At 35.7% G+C, this 23,604-nt stretch overlaps 1 protein-coding gene across 2 annotated transcripts in view; it reads right to left on the bottom strand.

The window, feature by feature from the left end:
- Window positions 1–754: 754 nt before the first annotated feature.
- The window catches only part of LOC114024539 (bifunctional heparan sulfate N-deacetylase/N-sulfotransferase 3), a 188,890-nt gene continuing 166,040 nt past the window's right edge, over window positions 755–23,604 (bottom strand). Inside the window, exons 9-13 of one of the 2 annotated variants that reach the window (XM_027837571.1) lie at window positions 20,896–21,070; window positions 17,448–17,618; window positions 13,691–13,800; window positions 3,080–3,182; window positions 755–874 (exon numbers count right to left, since the gene is read on the bottom strand). In XM_027837571.1, coding sequence (XP_027693372.1) covers window positions 755–874; window positions 3,080–3,182; window positions 13,691–13,800; window positions 17,448–17,618; window positions 20,896–21,070 — 679 coding nt within the window. The remainder of the gene's footprint in view (window positions 875–3,079; window positions 3,183–13,690; window positions 13,801–17,447; window positions 17,619–20,895; window positions 21,071–23,604) is intronic. The other variant, XM_027837573.1, reaches the window with a different exon arrangement.

Below are 23,604 nucleotides of genomic sequence, written 5' to 3'. Positions count from 1 at the left end.
TTTCTTTCTTTCTTTCTTTCTTTCTTTCTTTCTTTCTTTCTTTCTTTTTCCCTTCCATCCTTCCTTGCTTCTTTTCTTCCTTCCTTCTTATTATTTATCTCTTTCTCTTTCATTTTCTTTCTCTCTTTTGCTGTAGCATTTAGCTATTCCTTTGTGATGCAGATAAGACTACATGGTTAATACTTCCATTCCCAGATGCAGCACAAATCAACATTCTCAATTCTTTCAAGACATATAACTCGGTTCAAAATTTGGCCAACATTTACCAAAGGTGGTAGTCATTTGCCATTTTTGTTCTATAACGTCAAGTTTCTTTCTCTGTTTTGTAAGACACTTTATCGTGAAATAGTAAGAAAAGAGTGAGCAGGCAAACGATGGGCTAAAAAATCTACAAGACACAATACTTTTAGTTGATATATAAAAGTGTAAATAGTTAATATGAAATTGGACCATTCTGCAGCTTTGCTTTGGATGTTTGTATCAGTTGTTATTGACTTCCACGTGAGTGTACAGTAGTCTACAACTATTCCACAGGCCCAGACAGGGTGTAAAAGAAAGGCCATAGGCCTTAAGAGTTGGAACAGACATATACATTTTTATAGTCCACATGCCAGCACATGGAAAGAAGAACTTCATTCTTTCTTCTCTTTTGAAGAGGTGTATGTTACAATAGCCTTTTGGTAGCTTCTGGAGGCTTTAGCAATGGTGAATGATGCAGGGCAGAAATATTCTCAGGGGGATTTTTCTCTTGATGCTATCTCACTTTCTGTAACTCCTGTCTTAGCCAAGCTGGCAGTGGCTGCCCCAGTTTGTGTAATAGCTTAGATAGTTCCACATTGTGATCACGATAGTAGCTTGACAGAAATGTTCTACACTGGGGTTGACGGAGAAGAGAGATCAAAAATACATATTAAAGAAAAGACATTTAATTCCCACTAAGACCTACTCACATGCCTCATTAGGCTAAGGCAGAGTCTGTTTCATTTTTTTTTTCCTTATTTCCTCAGAACCTAGTACTATGAGTAGGTACATATCGAATGGACATTGACTGATTAATCCAAGTATGATGGTTGCCCTGGGTCTTGAAAATAACAACAACAACAACAACCACTTTATATCAGTGTTAATGCCCATTATGTGCCAGGCACTGTGCTAAGTGCTTTTTACAAATATTACCTCATTCGATCCTCACAACAACCTTGAGAAGTAGGTGCTATTATTGTTCCCATTTTACAGATGAGGAAACTGAGGGAAACAAGTGATCTACTTTGATAAATAGTCTATCAGCTATTTCTCTTCATTCACCAGGCCCAAGTATTTTCTATTTTAAGGGAACTTTTTACTTTGGTAAGGTCATACTTATGGCCTTTGTCAATGTCTAGCATGTGAATAATTGATGTAAATACTTAATATAAAATATATTTAATTGAAATGTAAGCTATTACTACTACATGGAATAGAACTTAATTTTTTATATCTAGTATGGCTGTAATTACCTACTTTAGTCTCTTCTTACTTGTGGTTTTTTTTAATGCTGATTCAATTAAATATTTAATAAGGGCCTGCTATGTATTAAACACCATGGCTATAGAAGCTCTGTGACTCCAAATATTAGATTCTATCTAAGCAGAATTTTCATGTGATCAGCCAGTTTATTTTTCCAAGTAAACCCAGTTTATATTTTCATTATATTTATATTATTCTCATTATATTTATATTCCCTTTTCTATCTTCGTGGGAGAATTGATTTCTCTGAAAGTTACGTCAGAATTAAGGCTAAGAAGAGGGTGTTGAAGTTTTTCTGAACTGATATCACCTTTACATTATGTGCCAATGTTCTTCTGTCAGGTAGGAATAGCAAGAACCATATCCTGAAATATATTGCAGGCATTTTCAATTTCCATAAAAATGGAGAAAAGTGTTTTTTTTTTAAATTAAGGATATTTACATTTTCTGCAAACACTGGAAAAATTTATTTTTAGCATTTATAAAATACATGTTTATACGTGTTGCAATATATACATACGTGGAACAAACACACATGTGTGTATATATATATATATGTTTATATGTATTTCATTAATGATTTTGTAGTGAGAAAGGGCCCTCCAGCAATGGAGATCTGTAACTGCTCTTCAACTTAATCATGTCAGAGAGTTGGCTGGGGCACCAAGAGGTTAAGTGACCTGTCCAGGGTTACAAAGCTAGGATATAGTCATCAATGGAATTAAACCCAGGTCATCCTTTTCAAAAATCACAATGTGGTCAAATTTTTGTGTATGGACTTTGCTGAATATTTCTACTGCTTTTCAAGAAAGTGAACTAATATTATTAAGTCCTAAAAAGCCAGGCAATAAAATAAATGGAAATCTTAATATTTGTTGTTGTTGAACAAGCCAACTTGAAGATATACAATGATTATGTCTCATTATTGGGGGATTAGCCCTTTTTGTCTTTGCAGGTATGTTGCTAGGGGTTGGACAACCTCACCAAGACATAATGATTTCCTTCCATTCTCCTTAGTTTATAAATTACTAGATGGTAAGTTTGTTATATGGGATATGAATGGATTCTTTCAGCTCACTTTGACCTGACCTGAGCATACTTTCAAGTATTCTAACAGTAATGTCTGCAGTTTTCTACCAGGCAGCAAAAAGAACTGAAAAAATTCATTTGGTTTTCATTGTGATGGCATTTCTCTTCCAACAATAGACTTCCTCTTTTGGTTTGCAGTTAATTACTTTAAGCCTTAAAATTTCAGGTGAAGACAGTTTTCCTTTAGGAAGGGAATTCTGAGTTACCTCAGAATCAATATCTTCTACTGACCTAACAGGGCAGGTTGTCTGGTTTCCTTAACTTTTCTCAATGATGTGTAACAGAAGAATATTGAAATTAAACAACCAGAGGGGGTTGGCATCCAAGCACCAGTCACGATAAATCATTTTCACTTTGACATAGGCAGAATGCTATTTTAAGTCTTTATTCTGTTATGAGTTAAAACTATATGACTGGGATGGGGGAAGTAGGGAAGAGGTAAAAGGCCATGATGATTCACCATGATGATTCAGAGTCACCTTACCTCAGAATCCATGGGGGGGTACTTCCTTCCTTTGCTCTTCCCAAGGCATTTGGTTTTACCTTCTTCCAACAACTGACACCAGAAACCTTTGTGAGAATCAAATCTGAAACACAGAAGAACTTTATCATCAGCTTGCAGCCTGTGGTGAGAGTATGTGCCTGTGTTCCGGATTTCTACTTCACTAGTGACTGAGTTTGGAAAGAAGTGGAAAGTGTGCTCTGATCACAAAACCACTGGTCTGGTTCCAGCTAGAACTCATTCCTATTAGTTGTTCAAGTATGCTATCAAATCACTTGAGTCTAAGTATGCTATCAAATCAGTTGAGTCTAAGCTTCCTCATCTGAAAAATGTGGATAAAAATGTTTGCACTCATTTTTTCTCATGGGAGTACAATGAAGGAAATGTTTTGTAAGCCCTGGATAGAGCCTTGGAATTGGGATTCATGAAGACCTGGGTCTACCTCAGACACTCACGGTTTGGCCCTGGGCAAGTCATGGAACTTCTTTCAGTTTCCATTTCCTCATGCGTGAAAATGGGAATATAATAACATCTACCCAGAGGATTCCTGCAAGAGCAAATGAAGTGATATAGGCAAAATGCTTAACCAACACTAAAGCACTATGTAAAATTCAGCTATTAGTACTGTTATTGTTATTAGCTGATTGGATACAAATCCATCAAGTCCAAGAGCTAGGAACAAAGGGAAGAAAAAATGCTTCTGGTATGTGGAGAATGGGGTGAGCTTCTAATGGGTGACAAAATGCTTTTAGTAGTTACTGTCACTGTCCTAAGTTTAGTGTAATTTGTTTTTTCCTTCCTCTCTCTCTCTCTCCCTCACTCACTCACTCTCTTTTTCTCTTAGTAGTTTCTGTAATTTTGAGAAGACCATCAGTTACAAAGCAATAATGTCCAGAGATAAGGCCTTTATATTTTAAATAATTCCATTAGAACAAATATTAATGGAATGCCTAATATATTCAAGACATTCTATTAAGTTCTAAAATAATAGAAAAATTAAGTAGCGAAGTTCACTTTCTGAATGGCATCATAAGGGCTAAAAATAATGTATCTAAATTTTTGTCTCCATGCTGCATAAGGTATAAGATAGCCTAAAAGTTAATTGTACCTTATTCAACCCTCCTTCCCCATGAGCATCAAAATGTCAGCATACTTTCTTCTTGTTTATGCCTTTATTCAATTAAATGAGGCAACCACATTTATATCATGTAGATCTTCTGGTAGATATATGATGGAAGTACTGTTAATTCAGAAAAAGGTTCTAAAATAAAATTAACCAATACCCGAGGCACAAGGTTGAATGCTGACAGCAGTAATAAAGTACTGTTTTTGGAAGTTTGCTATTGATTTAATAATTGTCTTCATAACTTTGTTAGCTAACTTCCAAATTGAATCCTGACATATGTCAGATATACATGATTAAAAAAAAAAAACAAAAAAAACCCCAAAAACAAAAACAAAACCTTAGAGTTAAGCTCAGTCAATTGATTCCATAATAAACATCACTGAAACATTCCCCTTAGAAATACACATGTGGTATAAGAAGTCATGAAGGAATGATGACTATAGAATATGACAGTTTCCCTGTACTCTGACACCTTAGACATATCTGGAGTATTGTGAAAAGTTCCAGGAAACAGTTTAAAATACATCGAGCAGCTGGAGAGTGTCCAGAGAGGACAAAAAGGATGATGAAAAGGCTTACTGAATCCATGTCATGTGCATGTCAGTTGAAGGAACTGTGGGTGTTTAGCCCAAACAAAAGATTCTAAGGAACATGATTTCTGTATTCCAGAATCATCTGGAGGAGGGGTGGAGAACCTGTGACCTTAAGGCCACATGTGGCCTTCTAGGTCCTTGGCGTGGCTTTTTGACTGAGTCCAAGTTTTACAGAACAAATCCTTTTAATAAGGGGATTTGTTCTATGAAGTTTGGATTCAATTGAAGTGCTACACTTGAGGACTTAGAGGGCCAAATGTGGCCTCAAGGGGATTCCCCACCCCTGGATTAGATTGTTCTCTCTGGCCCCAGACGGCAGAAGTAGGATCAATGGGTAGCAGGGGTTAATTTAGGCCTGATGTCAGGAAAAACTTCCTAACAATTGGAGTTGTCAACAAGTGGAATGGGTTGCCATAAGAGGTCTTGGGGTCCCACTCCTTGGAGGTCTCAAGCTGAGGTTGGACAGTCACTACTTGGGTATCTTATAGTGTGGATTCCTTTTGTGCATGGGTTAAACAAGATGGTCACTGAAGGCCTTTTTGTTCCAAATTCTGTAATTCTTTGATTTCATAGATGTGTTCCTCTAAGTTAAACTGAACCCCCTCGTCAAAATTAAAATGAAAAAGTAATTGAATGTTTCTCTTCATATTAGTCACATGGGTAAAACTATTTGTGAGATGACTTGAAGCTGAACTAGCATTTCAATAAAAATATTATACCTTGTTCATAGTGTCTTAAGACTGAAAATCAATAGTGATGAATTGCAAATGGCATAGACATTTTTCACCAGCAGCAAGAAGAAAAAAACATCACGTGAATGTTGCTCAGAGAATGCACAAAACGTCTTAGATATCTTTGGGTCCTTAGAGGTATCTAAATGTAGTGGAAAGAATGCTGGCCAAGCTTGGAATTATTAAGGTCTAGGTTCCAATTCTCCTAAGACAGATGTTTGCTTTTTCTGTGACTGATCTTAAATGCAAGGTTAAATGCCTTGCATTTAACCTCTTATGTATTTTAGAACATTCCCTACAACTTGTCTACAGTCTTGGTCTAGGGAGTTCCCCATATTGATAAAACTACAACTCCTTCATTTTTTCTGTGTGTCTTGGCAAACATGCTTCCATGATTTAAAATATTAACATGTTGCTCATGCATTTACTACACACTTCAAAAAAAAAAAAGAAAATCTATTTGACTAACAACATCCATTCTTTGTGATAATTTTCATAACAGATTCCATGAATAACAAAAAACCCAACATTAATAATTAGTATTTATATGGTATTTTAAAGTTTGCAGAACACATAACTGGGTCACAGCTAGAAAGTGTCTGAGCCTGGATTTGAATCCAAGTCTTCCTGACTCCAGGTTCAGTTTGCTATCTAATGTACCACCTATTTGCCTCTAGGTGAAAAAACAAAGTTGAAAATCTAAACTCTAAAACACATTTTAATCCTTAAATAAACCACCTAACAACCATGTAATCAATCAGTCGATCAATTTTAAGACTATATCTCCCTATCTTGCCACAGGGGCTAGCCACAGTCTCACTCTGATTACATGGGAGCCTTGACCTACTCTATTCTGACCTGGGGCAGTTCACTCCTGGTGGCCTCTAGATTTTGAGGGCTCGCCATGTTAGGATTGACCTTCCCTGATCAGTATAGACCACTGCAGCTCAGAACTCCTGAGCACAAGAGATCTGTCAGCCTAACCTCCCTCGCTGGCCAATATTTCAAGCAGGGAGGGCTAGAAGGTAGTTCTTAAGTTGAGTGTTAAACAAAATAAGAGACTGTAAGAGTTGAAAGTAAGAAGCATAATAAATTCTAGGCATGAATGAAAGCCAGAGCAGTGCATGGAGACAGGCAATGGAGCATTGCATCATGTGTAAGGGAAAGCAAGGTGAGTTTGGCTAGACCGTAGAGTGCAGGAAGGAGAGTAATATATACTAAGAAAAATAGGTCAACACAGGGAGCCAGTATTAAAACTTCTAGAACCATATGATTTCACACCAAAATGGCCCTTAGGGAGACAAATTTTCTGCTTTGGCTGTGCTAAAGAAATCTTACTACTAGAGAATAAATTCTGATGAAAATTCTGAGGCTAATGATGAGTATTGAATGTTGTTGTTTAGTCATTTCAGTTGTGTCTGACTCTTCTTGACCCCATTTGTGGTTTTCTTGGCAAAGATAATGGAATGGTTTGCCATTTCCTTCTCTAGCTTGTTTTACAGATGAGGAAACTGAGGCAAACAGGGTTACCAGCTGGTGTCTGAGGCCAGATTTGAACTCAGGAAGATAAGCCTTCCTGACTCCAGGCCTGGCACTGTATCCACTGTGCCACCTCTCTGCCTGAATATTGAATATACTACAGTAAGGATTGTTTCTGTCAGTACTGGTTACAAAAGGTGACCTTCTGAATCCCATCCCCTAGCAGAGCAGACTATGCTGAACTACTGAATTGACCTTCATGAGTAGGAAAAAGGGATATACTGGGGGCCAAGACATTAATGGAACTAGAATGCCTTGAGTTATCTTTCCCATACCACGAATCACTGCTGTTGTAAACCAAGACTCTGAGGAGCAAACCTGGGGAAGTTTGAATTAACTTTATTCCCAGGTAACTGCCCTAGGGTCCCCTGTGGGTTCTTTGGGCAAGGAGGATATATAAATAGTTTTAGGAAAGGATTTCCTGAGACTCCAGGGAACTTCCTTACCAAATGCTCTTATCTGTTTTTACCTTCCTGTGGACTGCTTCATACCACCTGGTAGATTGCTTTTGTTGGGGTATTTGAATGTTTTTTTTTATTATTATTATTGAAGGAATTATTATCAGATCCCTCAAGTTCTGAGATATCCACTTACCATATGTGAAACTAAGACCCGGTTAAGACAGAAGGGTACACACTTAAACAATACTTCCCTGCTTGTACAGAGATTTTTGTCTCATAAGTTATAGTTTATAACTTAAAGTTGTGGTAGTGACTTTTTTTTCAAAAAGTATACATGGTTTCTTTCCCTTCTTAACACTGTCCCACTTGTTTTTTCATGTCCCATTTTTGGTACAGATAAAAGTTTCATTAATTGTTCTGACCTCTGCAGAAGCAGTTTGGAATTTGAGAGGCATTCACTGACTCTTGGTCAATTTCAAACCCATAATGTTAGCAGAAAGGCTTTAATTCATGGTAGCAGAGAACTATAATACCTAGAAGCCTGGCAGTTCTACCTCAAATGTCAGAAGGAGACTAGGTTTTCATCAAAGAAATACTAATTTAAGAACTTTGAGCTCAGTTCTCAAGGTGAAGAAAGCTCCCAAACAATGGAGAAAAAATTTCACAAATGAAATTATCTTGCCCCCCCCAAAAAAGGGCAAATGAGAAAGCATCAGAAGCTATTGACTAATTTACTGAATTTCTCTTAAGAATCTTTAACCTTTTACTTCTGACAATAGTCAATTGATATTGAATCTATATATTAGGTGCTTTATCATCTTGTGTATAAAACATTATCTTAAGAATATGTACTGACAGCCATTCTAAGCATTTCCAAAGACAATACACTATTACCAAATCAGAATTACATAACCAAGAACAGCTACCTATCAAGGGGGAAGGCAAGAGTCAAACAAAATGGAAAGTGGCACGCTGAGATGAAAGGATAACAATTCTGACAGAAGGCAATAATACTAACCTTCTAGACATCTACAAGATATGACCCACTCGCCATCTCTAAGGTATATTGGACAGACCCATGATTGACGAAGGGATATAAAAAAGGGAACCAAATGGAGTTGTATTTATCTGTACCAGCAGGGTGGACATTTCAGACACACCCACTGAAAAGGACGCTGTGCTTTCTGTCTGTGCAGGTATTCCAGTACTATTCAACCCACTGAATACCAGGCAGTTGAAAAAAATCACATAATGGGCATTTTCAGCTGGGCATGACCCAACTGCCGACTGACCTACAATTTCTTGTATGGAACAAGTAGTTTTGATCTTTATTCTCTTAAGTTTATGTCTCCTTTTCTTGGCAAAAGAGATGAATGAAAAATAGGCTCGAGGCAGTTAGATAGGAGACAGATGCGTAGTACGTGGGTCAAAGATCATGCTCTTAAAAAAATAGATTATCTTTATAGAATCCTCGACTCCAACTTACTGTTTTGTTATAGGGTGTCTGAAAAAAACAAAACAAAAACAAAACAAAACAAAAAAACCTAAGACCAAACAACAGCCAATTTGAAAGCACTAAATGGAGACTTTTTTTCCCTTTAAAAAAAAAAAGGAAAAACTTCTTTCCTAAGATTCTTGGAAAGTCAAAATAAAGACTTGAATTTCCAATTTAAAACTACAACCATTTAGTTTTTCTTTTCTTTTTTTTTTAAAGGTCAAGTGAATGTTAAATACTTACAGGTGTGTACCTGAGTCAGTACCAATGCTAAAAACACTGGGAGAGATCTGCAAGCTTACAGAAATAAGAGGTCAAATGTAACAACCAAATCAAAAGGAAGGCCACAAATGGAGTTTAAATTTCCAGAGTCTTAGGTCTCTCAATCCACTCTTCATGTATGAATCACACAAAGAGGAAATTATGTTTTTCAGGTATTATTCTGACCCATTACTTACCACAGAAGACCTTGAAAGTCAAAGAAACCTTTATTTTCCTCCCACTTCCCAGGTTTATATAAGAAAAATGCTACCATGAAGGTGATGAGATCTATTCATATACAGTATTGAATACAGGGAAAGTTTCATACTGAGAAATAAGATAGGGGTATCCAATAGTACACCTTTTTCAATTTATTTTAAAGCTTGGTTCATAACTTTTCAGAAAACAACAAATTTTCTTCTGAGTCAGATCCATGGGTTATAGAGATGGATACTTGCCTTTTGATTCAGACACAGGAAACTGAGAAATGAAGGTAAATTCACCTCACACATCTATTTACAATACTCTTCCGTCCTCCTCAGAAGCCACTAAGGAGATACAATGTTGGAGGCATGTGGATGTGTACTTTAAATGGTTTTTTTGTTTTGTTTTGTTTTGTTGGTTGTTTAAAATTAACAGAACAGCTAAACTATTTATATTCAAAATTTGATATCTTTGTAAAATGATCAACATGTTCACACAGTAATGGAGGAACTGAGTTAGACCAATATTGACATTCTAAACCCCAGAGATTCCCTATCACCTCTAAGATCAAATAGAAAATCATCTTCTAGCATTTAAAAATCCCAAAATCTGGCCACTTCCTACCTGTCCAGCTTTCTTGTGCTTTCTTTTCTCTTTTCCATTCACGTGTCATCCAGTCATATTGGCCCACTTGGTATTCTTTATACATGGCACTCCATCATCCTACTCTATGCGTTTTTGTTGTCTGTCCCCCATGCCTGGAATGTTCTCCCTTCTCACCTGTGACTCCTCACTTCCCTGACTCCCTTCATAGATCTGCTCAAATCTCAACCTTGGTAAGAAGCTTTTCTGCCATTCCTTTACCCCCTCCATAGTCCCTTTCCTCTGAGATTACCTTCCAGTTATACTCTATGTCAGCTCCTTGAGGGAATGTATTGGGGTTTTTGTTTTGAACCTTTCTTTGTATTCGCAGAACTGAACACAGTGCCTGAAGCATGATAAACACTTAATAAATACTTGTTGACTGACAAATGAAACCAGAAGAAACACATAACTTGGTGTTAAAAGGAAGGATGATTTTCACAGGTTCTCCTTGGGGAAGCAAGTTAAGGAGCTCACAGAACTGTTTTTATCTAGTGCATAAGGAAAACGAGAAACCTGATACCGTGGCACAGTTGTTCATCTTGCCTTGTAATACTTTGGATGAGTAAAAACAAAGAACACCAGGAAGATAATTGCAGCCCATGTGTCAGCATGTGTTGCAAGTAAAGTAGAGAGAGTCTACAGAGAAAAGGACACAATCCTTATTAGCTGTGTAACCCTGGGCAGATCACTTAACCTCTGTATGCCTTTATGTGTGTGTGTATGTGTGTGTGTGTGTGTGTGTGTATATATATATATATATATATATATATATATGTATGTATATATGCATGCATGTATATGATGTATATACACACATATATACATATATATTATGTATATGTATGTATATGTACATTTATACTTAAATATTTTTTGAGCACACCAAGTTATTTTATTACTTGTTAAAGCCTGTTACAATGCATTCCACTACACTGAAAATCTTCAAACAGTGAGAAATATTTTCAAACCTACTCAACAACTATTTCATTTTTAGTTTCATTATATACAACTAAGTGAATAAAATGAAATTTATTGTGACTAAAAATTAAATACATTTTAGGAAAACAAGAGCAGAAAAATTAAAAATTGAAGATATTGCAACATTTCTTAAGAAGATCACTAGGGAAATGTAAAAAATTCAGCATCTTTCCTCTACCACCCCAGTACTAATGCCTAAAAAGAACACAAAATAATTTCTAATGAATTGGTGATAAAAATCAGGTGGAATTTTGGAATTCTTGGAAATTTGGATTTCTTGTAAAAACTACTGAACCAATCTTTCCCTGATGCATACAGAGGATAATATATATATGGATATATATGGATATATTTTATATATATATATATATGTGCACACACACATTATGGGGAGAGATGGAGAGAGAGATCAATTCAGAAATTTAAAAAAATTCTATTTCTTCAACAGGGTGAAAACTGACAAAATCTGGGGGATTTTCCCCCTGGTTTGAAATAGGAAAGCAATTTAATATGGCTACATCAAATATTATTGATTCTGTATAAAAATAAAATTCAAAATAGCAAAAAAATAGGAATGTGGCGAAGGATTTCGAAAATGATATTGGCAAATAAATTTCTGAATTAATAATGAAAGGTGGCATTATATAGCACTTTAAGGTTTATAGAGCATTTTATCAATACAGTCCTTGCAATCATCACTACAGTAACCCTGGAAATATCATTATTATTTTATAATGGTATTATAATTATTATAATTACAATACTTAATAACATTATGTGTTATTATTGTTTCCATTTTTCTGATATGAAAACAGAGGCAGATAGAGAGACTTGCCCAGTTGGACACACAGTTGTTAATATCTGAGGCTGGATTTGAGTACTGGTTGTCCTGACTCCAGATTCAATGTTCTAACCACTGACCTATTTAGTTGTCTCTGAATGAAGACAGCAGTTGATTTTATATAACATACATTCAACAGGTATTCATTTTCTCTTCATTGAAAGGTTTTTTGGGAACAATCATGTCTCATCTCAAATCTGAAAATCTCCATCGCCACAAAGATAAATATAAACCTATTTTTTTTCTGGATTCATTTTTTATTACTCCTCTTCACACACTGTACCTTCCTTCCAAATTAGTCCACTAAATTTTACATCAGGACAACATTTCATATCCTATTTCTCTGTTTTTACATTGCTTGCCCTTCTCCCCTGCAATTGAATGCTCCTTTACGCCATCTCTTAGAATTGTTAGATCAATGTAAGGGACAACTACACAAAACTCTTTTCTGATTCCACAAGTTTTTAGAGCCTTCTCCTTCCTAAAATTATTGGGATGTGTGTGTGTGTGTGTGTGTGTGTGTGTGTATAAACATTTTTTTTTTAATACTCACAATAGAATAATAGATCCCTGAGGGCAAGGACTATCCCATTTTTGTCTTTCTATCCCCAGTACCTAGTATAGTCCTTTGTATAATAAATGTTTACTCAAGAGAAATCAGAGAGGATCCCTAAGAAAGTATGGTAATATTGTTGTAAAGTTTCTTATTGATCACTTATGATGGACTGTTATAGAAAAATGAAACATATTTTTGGTGTCTCCAGAAAGCATGCATTCTACCTTAGTATTGAAACCAGATATATCACAACTGTTAGAGATTCATTGTTTATTTTTTTAAGTGCCTACTATGTGTACATCATATATAGAAATAACAAATAAACATATGGTATATTGCTCAGAACTCACGGTTGATTTTAGGTTTCATTTTTATTTTCCCTTCCTGTTTTTGCCCTCCCTTGACAATGATTGTTTCCCCAATCTATACCTGGAATGGGATGGGATAGAAAATCATTTATTTAGCACTTACTACATGTTAATCACTATGTTGCTTGGGGGATACAAACAGAAAATTGAGTTTCAAGGAGTTCACATTCTAATTGGAGTAGACAACACATTAAAAAGGCTTTATGTGCCTGTTCAGGTCACAGCAGATGGAAAAGGCAGGTAGTTTATAGGCAGGGAAAGAAGCAGGATAGATATAAAGGCCCCAGGACCCTTGGGGATTAATGATGGGGCAAATAGTCTCTTATGAAGAGGACAAGTGGGAGGGGGAGATAGTTAAAAATAATTACAGGGATAGTTAGGAATAGTAACTCAGAGCTTCTGAAGTCTAATTCAGTATTAAAATGTATGTCCCACTTTTCCCTCAATGGTTATTAACATAAAAAAATAATAACTAGCATTTATATAGCACCTACTATGTGCTGATTGTGTTCAGGCACTATTCTAAGCACTTTACAAATATCTCACTTGATTCTCACAACAATCTTAGGAGGCAGGTACTATTGTTATCCCCATTTTACAGTTGAGGAAATTGAGGTTGAATGACTTATTCAAGGTGACAGAGATAATAAGTATTTAAGGACTGATTTGAATTTGGTTATCCTGGTTCCAGGCCCGGTACTATATCCATTGCACTACCTAATCTAATGTACCTAGCTACCTAATCATTAGCATGGAAAGAAACAACCAACTGTTTACCAGTAGCACCACACTATAATTACTTCCAAATTAGTTTACAGCTAAAAATGAAGCAAGTTAGGTAACAAATATACTTACGTTAAAGCTTCAGAATAATTATAATGAGAAGAGACTCCCAGGAACTTTTGCACATCATCCATCACAGTAGCAGGGTCAGTTCTTAACTGCTGCCCATCAATAATCAGTAACTGAATGTGGGGGGAGCCAAGGAGGGAAGAGAACAAAACAAAAATAATAGACAATCTGTTTAAACAAAACATCTGCTACTTGAGCTTAGAAATGAAAAACTTGTATGATAAATTCATTTCTAGTAAGTGAAGCGTCATAGTCCAATGAAGGTCTCCGTATATTGCTGCAAGATCATCTTACTTAGTATCTTTATTAATGACCAATTTTACTATCAGAATCACAGAAAGTCAGTGTTGGAAGGAACCTAAGAGATCATTGAATCCAATGGTTTAGAACATCTCTGACAAATCGCCATCTTGACTTTGCTAGATGGTTTCCAGTGACAGAGAAAGTCTTGAAGCATAACCCATTTTCTTTCAGTAAAGTCTCACTTTGAGAATGTAATTCCTTATGTGGAGCCTAAATCTGCCTCTGTTCACTTCCCACAATTGTTTCTATTCCTACCCTCTGGGAATAAGCAGAACTTAAATCCTGTTTCACTTGTCAGGACTTCAAATACTTTAAGACAAAGAAATTGTCTCCTCCATCTCCAAGAATCATCTGTTCTGGGCTAAACGCCCCCAATCTCTTTAAGTACTTTTTGACTGTCATTGTCCCTTTTGTTCAGTTGTTTCAGGCCATTTTCCTCATGACTCCATTTGGGGTTTTCTTGGCAAAGATCCTGGAGTGGTTTGCTATTTCCTTCTCCAGCTCATTTTAAGGATGAAAAAGATGAAACAAACAGAGTAAAGTGACTTGCCCAGGATCACACAGTTAGTAAATGTCTGAGGTCATGTTTGAACTCAGGAAGATGAATCTTTCTGACTTCAGGGCCAGTACTCGATCTCCTGTGCCACTTAGAAACCCTTGTTCCCTAAAAATCCTGTTCATCTTTCAATCTAACTCCAACTTGTCAATTTATTTTTAAATTTTTCATTCAGGGTTGAACTCCAGATGTGTTCTGAGCAGGTTAATGACCTTTCTCAATTCTGGACACTCTGAAGCTTTAATTCATCTTAGTTTTTTGTACTGAAATGTCTTCCCCGCCTGTATTTTTTAAATTCATATTTTTTTAGTACACTAAACCCTGACATCTTTTAAAAATTATATATACATACAAATATACATATACACATATATATGTGTGCACACATATATATGTGTATATATGTGTATATATATATATATATCTCATCATCGTCATCATCACCTTTGTTTCTAAATATATCCCACTGTTTCTTCTACCCAATGAGTCATTTCTTGTAACAAAGAAGGGAAAATAAAAATGAAAACTTAAAACTAACCATGTGATATACCATAGGTTTATATGGGATATCTATGCATGATGTATACATAATAGGCACTTTAGAGGGAGAAAATGTTAAACAAACCTGCCAATGTATCATCTGAGTCCGACAGTCTATGCAATACTCTGCATCCACAGTCCCTCACTTCTTCAGAAAAAAGAGAGAAGTGCAGTGTCTCTGTTCTTTTCTGGGGCTAAACTTGATCATTACAATTATACAGCATTCAGTTTGTAAACTGCCCAAATCTAAATGCAGTTTAAGTGCACATTAGAATATTTAATTGTCATTTCAGAAGTATTTTATGATCCGTAAAGTACTATGAACACTAAGCACAAAGAGGAAAATTAAAGGACTAAGAATTTAGAAATGTGGAGAAAACAGTGCATATGAAAATCAGTGTCTAAGTATGTGTGTATAAATATTTATATATAAATATAGTGGTGTGTTAATGTTTTGGAACTTGCAATAATTTTTATTTCGCTTTGTTTTATGACAGCAATGGAAGTAAGTGTGTGTGTGTGTGTGTGTGTGTGTGTGTATGTAAGTGTGCTTCTATTTATACTAGATTGCCTCAAAATGCCAGACCTTGTGTCAAGCAATATGCATTGATATGGTTTCCATATTTTCAGTTAGTTCTTTGTTGGTTCAGTACTCAATTTCATGCCATACACATTTCATTGCTCTCATTTTTTGTCTCTTTAATTCTGTGCTTTTGAAGAATGGATATTACCCCCAAGGAAACCTATAAAAGTTGTAGTTCTTAAAGATCACCCTTCAAAGACTGATAGAAACGTAGTGACTGTTGACGTGTCCTCAAGTATCTCAAGTATCTTTCAAGTCCACAGTGAAACAGAATCAGTCTTACAGAAACACAAAGTACAAATTGAAAAAGAAAAGAAAAAGGAAAAAAAAGTAAAATGCTAACAAAGCATTACTGCAAAATAGCTTAATTAATCCTAAGAAAACAAGTAAAGACAATTCAGAGGGACCTGGCAGCTGGAGGTGTTACAGTTTATTCTGTAGTGAGACATAGGTTTGTTGTAGCTGGAGAACAGTATGAAGACCAGTAAAAATGAAAACAAAAACAAAATAAAACAAAACAAAAATAAAACAGACAAAAAGCATCTACTAACCATTGCAATGAAGGAAAAACAATAAATATTGTTATGGACATGGCAATACAGATTCTGGAGTACTGACAATTGGGAAAAGGTAATTTTTATTGATAAAACTCACTCTTAATTTAAAGCTATACCAAAAGTCTTGTCAGATAGAGTCCTGATGAGCATATAAAATCTGGGCATTTCCATCAGATAGTAAGCCAACCATCCTCAAAAATATTTGAGACATTTTTTTTTCTTCCAATGGGCCTTGAAATTTTTTACTCATTGAGAGAATGATGAACTCTGATAAATACTGTTCCAGAATTACAGAAATTTCCATATGAAGAGGGGATAAGACCATGCCACACAAAAGAAAAGGTTAAGAAATTTATCCATGAGATTGAGATAAACTGGCTTAATTTAAACTTCATTGAAAACCTATGGGCTATGATCAAGGCTAGACTTGGATAAACTGACTATTTGTCAAAGGCATACTTAAAATATCTGATGTGATAAGTGTAGTTTCATAAGGAAGATTAAAAACAAAATGTTAAAATCTTGTGAATTTGATGCCAAATTTTGTAAAAGAAGTGGTTATAGCAAAAGGAAGACATATTGCACATTCAAAGCTTTAAGAAATACAAAAACTGGAACATTTAATATGTCAAAGAATTTAATTTATTATTTTAAATAATATTTAATATTTAATAATAAACAATAATAAATAATGTTATTTATTATAACTTTGCCCCAAGTAATTTGTAGAATACTATGTGTATGTATGTATGTATACACACACTTCAAATATGCATGTTTGTGTGGCTATATACATATATATCCACATTCACACATATATGTACACAAATACACATAAATGTATATGCACATTTACACATCATGTCAAGTATGTTGTAGTAGCAACCTAGAAAAGAACACTGTGGAAAAGAATGATGTATTTAATACAGAAGTTCTTAACCTTTCTGTATGTCATGGCCACTTTTGGCAGTTGGTGAAACTCATGGACCCCTTCTCAGAACAGTATTTTTAAATGCATAAAATAAAATATCTAGGATTACACAGGAGACTGATTATATTGAAATAGTTATTTGAGACTAATGGTAATCACTGGGAAAGTAAAAAACAAGCATAAGTATCTACCTATCTCCACTTTCCTTATTCCTCCTTTTTTTAGACGAAGAAGCAAAGCTATCAACTAAATTATATGTTAATATGCTGTAAAATGCTTTGTCAACATACCTGAAATGGAGGAAAATAAGTTAACCATCTTTCTATATGGGTAGAATACCAGCCAGGTACTAGGCATCTCTTCTGCAGCACTTTCAGCTCTGAGGGAGCTCGGGGACCAGCTGTGATTACCTGGTAAAAGCTGAATTTCAGAGCTGCGGGATCTTCATGTGATCGCTGATGCTACAGTAGAAAAATGGAACATGAAAGCCATCTCAATCCAGTCATAAGCAAGGACAAGCAAATCTTTGGGAGAAGATCAAAAGTGGAAAGCAAAGACCTTTGCTCTGGAAGAGCCTTTTGAAAATATTTCCTTGGGAAAATGATTTCAAAGCCATGCCACAGGCATGTAGAGACTTGTCTGTAAATATGTTGAATTTCTGTTGATAGGATTCTTTAAGCAATATCATTTGAGAATGATATTACAAAGGAAAATTGTATTTCCCTGGGAGATGAATTCAGAAAGATGTATTGCTTTTTAAGTTCCTTAGTTTGCTTGTAGGAGACTGGGATCATTTGCATTATATACTAAGTGTGAGAAACAGCATGTTATTATCGATTGAAGGCTAGTTTCAAAGTCAAGAAAACCTAGGTTCAAATCCTTGATGTGATGCATTCATACTGATGGTGTGACCCTGAGCAAGTCACTTAACCTCTCAATGCCTATAGTCTAGGAACCTCTCTAAGACTATAGTATCCCTAAGACTTTTGTATCTCCAGCACTTAGCACAGTGCCTGGCATATAATAGGTTTCTAATGTATGTTTACTGAATTGAATCGAAGTTACTGATATGCATTGGTAGAGGGAGTTTCCTCACTTGGGAGTTCCCTATGCAAATGCAATCATGGGACTCACCCTTATTCTATATACAGTGCCCCCCTCAAGTACTGTCAAATGTTTTCTGTCTACTTTGTGATACTTCTAAGTTACAGTAGAAGGCACTTTGTCATTATGTCTAAATATTAAAGCCTTTGAAAACACTAAATCTACCCTGAGAAATCTCCAGGATTTTTTTTCCCTCATTTATCCTATGAGGTTTACAAATTAAATCTCTCTAATGGTAATGTATTTTGTGAATTTGACAATTGAATGCATCTGTAACCTCACCAATGTGAATACTCCCTTAAGTGAGCCCTAGTCCTGCCACTTCCTAGTTATTTGACCATGAACACATGAGTTTGCTTTCCTGGGCCTTAGTTTCTTTATCTGTAAAGTGGGGATAATAGCACTTCCTCTACTGTACAGATACCACAGGATTTTTGGTGCAGATTAAATGAATTCTTATGTGTGAGTCTGCACTCTAGGGCATACAATGCTTTATAAATGTAAGCTGTTACTCTTCCTTTGGCCTGCCCTATACCACTGTGGCGTGGTTTAGTTATTTATAATATTTAAAAGAGCTTATCATTTTCAAATCTTGATGGCTCATTTTTCAGTCTACCCTTAATTATTCCTATCTCAATGATTTAGAGGCTTACATTTTCTTCTTAATTCTGGTTATTTGCCTTGTGGTCATTTATATGCTCATTACTACTTTCATTAGAAGTTGAAAGTGTTGGAGAGAGGGCTGAGATTACAATCAGTCAGCTTTGCTATTTGTCAATTATTCTGTTTATTTTTTTTAAATGATGTGAGGTTACCCCTTGACTAATGAACAATATGAGATCTTGAATTTTTTCCATGACTTTCCAATTTTACACAATCTCCCCATCTCCTGTTACCAATGCTAATGAAGAGCTGCCTGGAGGTTTTCTCCCAAGATTATAGAATACTGATTACATCTGGGCTGCCTAGCCAAGGCTGGGAATGATAGTGATATGTTAAATACTTTTTTTTTTTTACCATAAGGTAGAAATTTCTCATCACAAAAATGAGGACTTCAGAGATGCTGAAATGGGTTCATATTTAATTTAAGTTGCTTTTCAATTTACTTGTTCATTTAACTATTAAAATATCGTGGGGTTGTTCTTTAACATGTTTACTAACCAAGTGCTATATATTCACGGAGTGTCTGTTAAGTTGTTACAGAGGAAAGCAGCATCTCCTGCTGTCTGTTTCTCTGATAAGCATTACCTGCACAAAGTGTTAGCTCCCTGGTGCTTAAGAAGAGCATGCTGTCGGGGAGAGATGCTGTGATTCAGCAAGCTCAAAAGGTTAAACTCCCAGGGATGAAGAATTGTTATCTCAGATTTTGCCCCTGCCTTTCCATTTGAGCTCCAGGAGTCTCTTAAACTTTTACAATATACTTTCTCTTCTATTTTAAAGTTACTTAGTTACTCATTACACAGGGATTTGATAAGGAATATTAAAGATAAAGGATTATAAGGTCTTTAATTTTTTAAAATGAAGAAATTCAAAGATACACACAAGAGGGTGGAAAAAATGCAGCATCTCTGGAGTTAGAGAACCTGGAGAACCTAATTTGTGCATCTGATAATTAATAATTGTGTGACTCTGTATAAGTTAAACTCACTGCGTCTCAGTTTCCATAATGGTTGTTTCCAGCTGTACTGTACTTTTAAGATTTCATGGATAACCAACTTCATGGAAAATCAGCCCTGTTTGGAAATAACTTGGCAGAATGGATAGAGCAACACAATTGGAGTCAGGAAATCTGGAGCTCACATCTTGCTTTAGATAGTACTAGGAGTGACTCTGGGCAAGTCACTTAACCTCTCTCAGCCTCAGTTCCTTATCTATAAAATGAGGGTAAAGATAGCATCTCTTTCATAGGATTATTGTAAGGACCAAACGAGGTAAGAAATGTAAAATGCTTTGTAAACCTTTAAGTGACAAATAAATGTTCTCTATTACATTGCTTTCAGGAAATTTATTCAGTAAGAGAAAAAAAAATGTGATCTTTTATAAAAATTGTCCATATTTTTGTGGAATCATATGAATAGGTACCAAAAACCTTGCCTCTTTTTTTTCAAACACTACAGACCTACCATAGTGGTTGAATAATAAAATTTTCTCCTGCAAAAATGGCTGCTTAAAAGATGTCACAGGTCTAGAGGATGGCTCTTAGCATTTTGTGTGTGTGCATGTCATTACAGTCATTTGACAGTAGTGTAAAGCCTATGTACCCTTGCTCAGGATAATATTATTAAATTCACAAAACAAAATTTGTAGGGTTACAAAGGAAACCAATTTACTGAAACTCAGTTATCAAAACATTACAAAAAATGTTCATAGACCCCAAGTTAAGAACTCTGATGTAGAATTGTAAATGATCTTAGAGGCTACCTACTCTAAATTTGGAGGTGAGAAAGCTCAGACCCAGGGAAATGAAGCCACTTGTCTAAAATCATGGATTTGAACCTATTTCCTCTGACTGCAGGGCCAGGGCTCCTTACACTTTCATTAGAATAATTTCCACAAGGAAATCCAAGGAAGGCCTGTATTGAATTGTAAAATGTAAAGCACTATATAAACATTAGCTTTCATTTTTATTCATACCTGGTACCAGGAGTATGCTCGGTCTGAGGGGTCAATGAGAATGGTGATGATCTTGGCCTTGGGGACCAGAGATGCTGCTCGCTTGGGAGCTTCCTCTGAATGGAAGTAATTGGCACTTTTCTCAAATAGAAAGTCAGTAGTGACATTAGAGGGCACGGGGAAGAAATCCATGTACCTAGAAAAGGAACATAATTCTCAAAACAAGTCAGTAGTTTATCTCCTGTTGGCTGAAGACATTAAAGGTGTCAAAGAAATTTTTTTTTCTTTCATAAACAAAACTGAGCTTCTTTAGGGCAATCTACAGAATGGTCCAAATAACAATCTTGAGAGGGATCACTTGAATTCTAACAATGAACCTTGAAAAATCTCTTTATTTTGTTCCTTTGACATTCATACCAATCTCTGTATTTTATCTGCTGGCAAAAATAGGGGCTGGTGGTAAACAATGAAAAGGAATGTATCTATAGGCTCTTTATTACATAGAGAACTGGACTTGGAATCAGATGATCTGAGTCTGAATGCTGCCTCTGATACTTAATAATAGTGTGATCTTTGCTCATATAGTTTAACCTCTCTGGGCTTCAGTTAACCTCATCTGTAAACTTAGGGGTTTAGACCAACTCTATATGACCAATTCTAAATATATAATCCTTCAACTCATTTAGGAGAAAAAAAAATAATCAACAGTTAAATCTTCCCAATTAAATCCTACTCATTTACTCCCACATGTATCATGTTGATGTTGTTATACCTGAATTTGAAATATCACAGATCAGAGGTAATTTTCTTACCTATTATTCAGATTGGCCCCCAAGAGGCTAGATTGCTTTTGGGGTCCATAAATATGTGCTAATTTTGCATTCTGAGATGCTCATTTTTCAGGTTAGTTTAGTGATAGTCAAAGTCTATCAAACATGGACAAATCTACAAAACACGATAAAAGGATATAGCTTATGGGCTTCCCCAGGCCTATCCCCAATGTTTTGCAGGATTTTAGGTTGCTAAGACAGTAAGGCATCAGCACAATGTGTATAGGGGCTCCTGTTAGCTCAAGGGCAAATACTGAATCTGAAAAAATAAATGATGTTCTGAACACTCCAAGAAAATGACAATCCTCATATATATATGAAAGATAGCTTGAAACAACGAGAACATCAATTGCTTTGGAATCAGAGTTCAAATCTCTGTGTTGTTTCAAAACCACCATGTGACCCAGAGTAAGACTTCGGTTTCCTCTAAGGTCTCTTCCAGTTATAAATCTTTTATCTTATAAGCTCCAGAGTTCTTAACTCTCTCTCTCTCTCTCTCTCTCTCTCTCTCTTTCTTTCTCTGTCTTGTCTCTGTCTCTGTGTGTGTGTGTGTGTGTGTGTGTGTGTGTGTGTGTGTCTCTCTCTCTCTCTGATGGTCCTCTTTGGCAGTCTAATGAAGCTTGTGGAATCCTCCTCAGAATAATGATTTAAAATACATAAAACATGAGTACAAAGAAAACCAATTATATTGAAATAGTTATCAATATTTATCTATCCATCTATTTATCTATCTATCTATCTTTGAATTTTCCCAACTCCAGATTGAGAACCCTTATTCTCATAAATCAGCATACAATTGATTGTTTCTGAAGATAATGTTTGCAGTTCACCATTTAAAAATATTCTAAACATAATGAACAAAATCACAATTTCTCTGGCTTATACAATCTAAAAAGTCTTGTTGAGTTCATGATTGGCATCATATTGCCAGGGAAAATCTGTCCATTCTTTATCTTCTATGATTACTGATCTGCTATTTTAGTAATGGTATACTTTTTACTTCCTCTAAGCATCCAGGCCTTCATGACTTTGGACTAACCAAAATTAAAATAAAGCAGTTTCCCAATTATTGAACAAAGTATTTTTCAAAATTTGAGCAACTCCTTTTGATGTATGAGTGTATGTGCATTTTTCACACTTGGTCTCATGTGGATGAAGCCTTCCATAGGATTCTAGTTCCCAAAATTTAATTGGCACTACAGATAATGCCTTTGGTCTTTGAACAACATAGACATACTATTAGCTGTTATGGACATTGCGTAGGAATCTGAAATATAAGCAGTGGGTCTTTGTGGCCCTTTTCTAAGAAATAGGGTATGTAAGCCCAATGGAACTATTTGAGACATGTCTTAGTGGATGCTTATCCAGTTACCAAACAACTTGTTTCTTCTGCTCAGAATTTAAAAATTTAGACTGATTTGGGGGCTGCTTAGAGAATCCCAGGGACCTGCTGATATTTTCAGGTTACCTTGGCTATTTCCAGATTGGTCCCTAAGATTCTAGGAATTGTTTGGGAGTCTACAAGCTATAGTAAACTTGATAAGATGACAGGTTTGAAGATGTTAAGGTAACTTGTCATCAGGCATTTCTGTATGTCATGGTACAAAGATCATTGAGTCTGGAGCTGGAGGATCTTGGTTCAAATCTCTGTTCTGTTCCTTGCTACCTGTGTGATCTTAAGTCAAAACCTCCTTAGGTCTCAGTTTCCTCACTGAAAAAGTGAGGGGGTTGGATTAGATGACCTTTGAGGTCCCTTCTAATTCTAGATGTAGGATCCTAAGATCTGCTGAATCGGGTTCCAGGGGTATCTGAGCTTGATATTAGATAATAAGGAATGCATATCATTGGCATAGTGGATAAAGCACTTGAACAAAGAACCAATGTTTTTAACATCAATATT

The sequence above is a fragment of the Vombatus ursinus genome, unplaced genomic scaffold (assembly GCF_900497805.2).
Source record: "Vombatus ursinus unplaced genomic scaffold, bare-nosed wombat genome assembly UNPS02014821.1, whole genome shotgun sequence".
Lineage (NCBI taxonomy): Eukaryota > Metazoa > Chordata > Mammalia > Diprotodontia > Vombatidae > Vombatus > Vombatus ursinus.
This window is presented reverse-complemented; position numbering and strand designations above follow the sequence as displayed.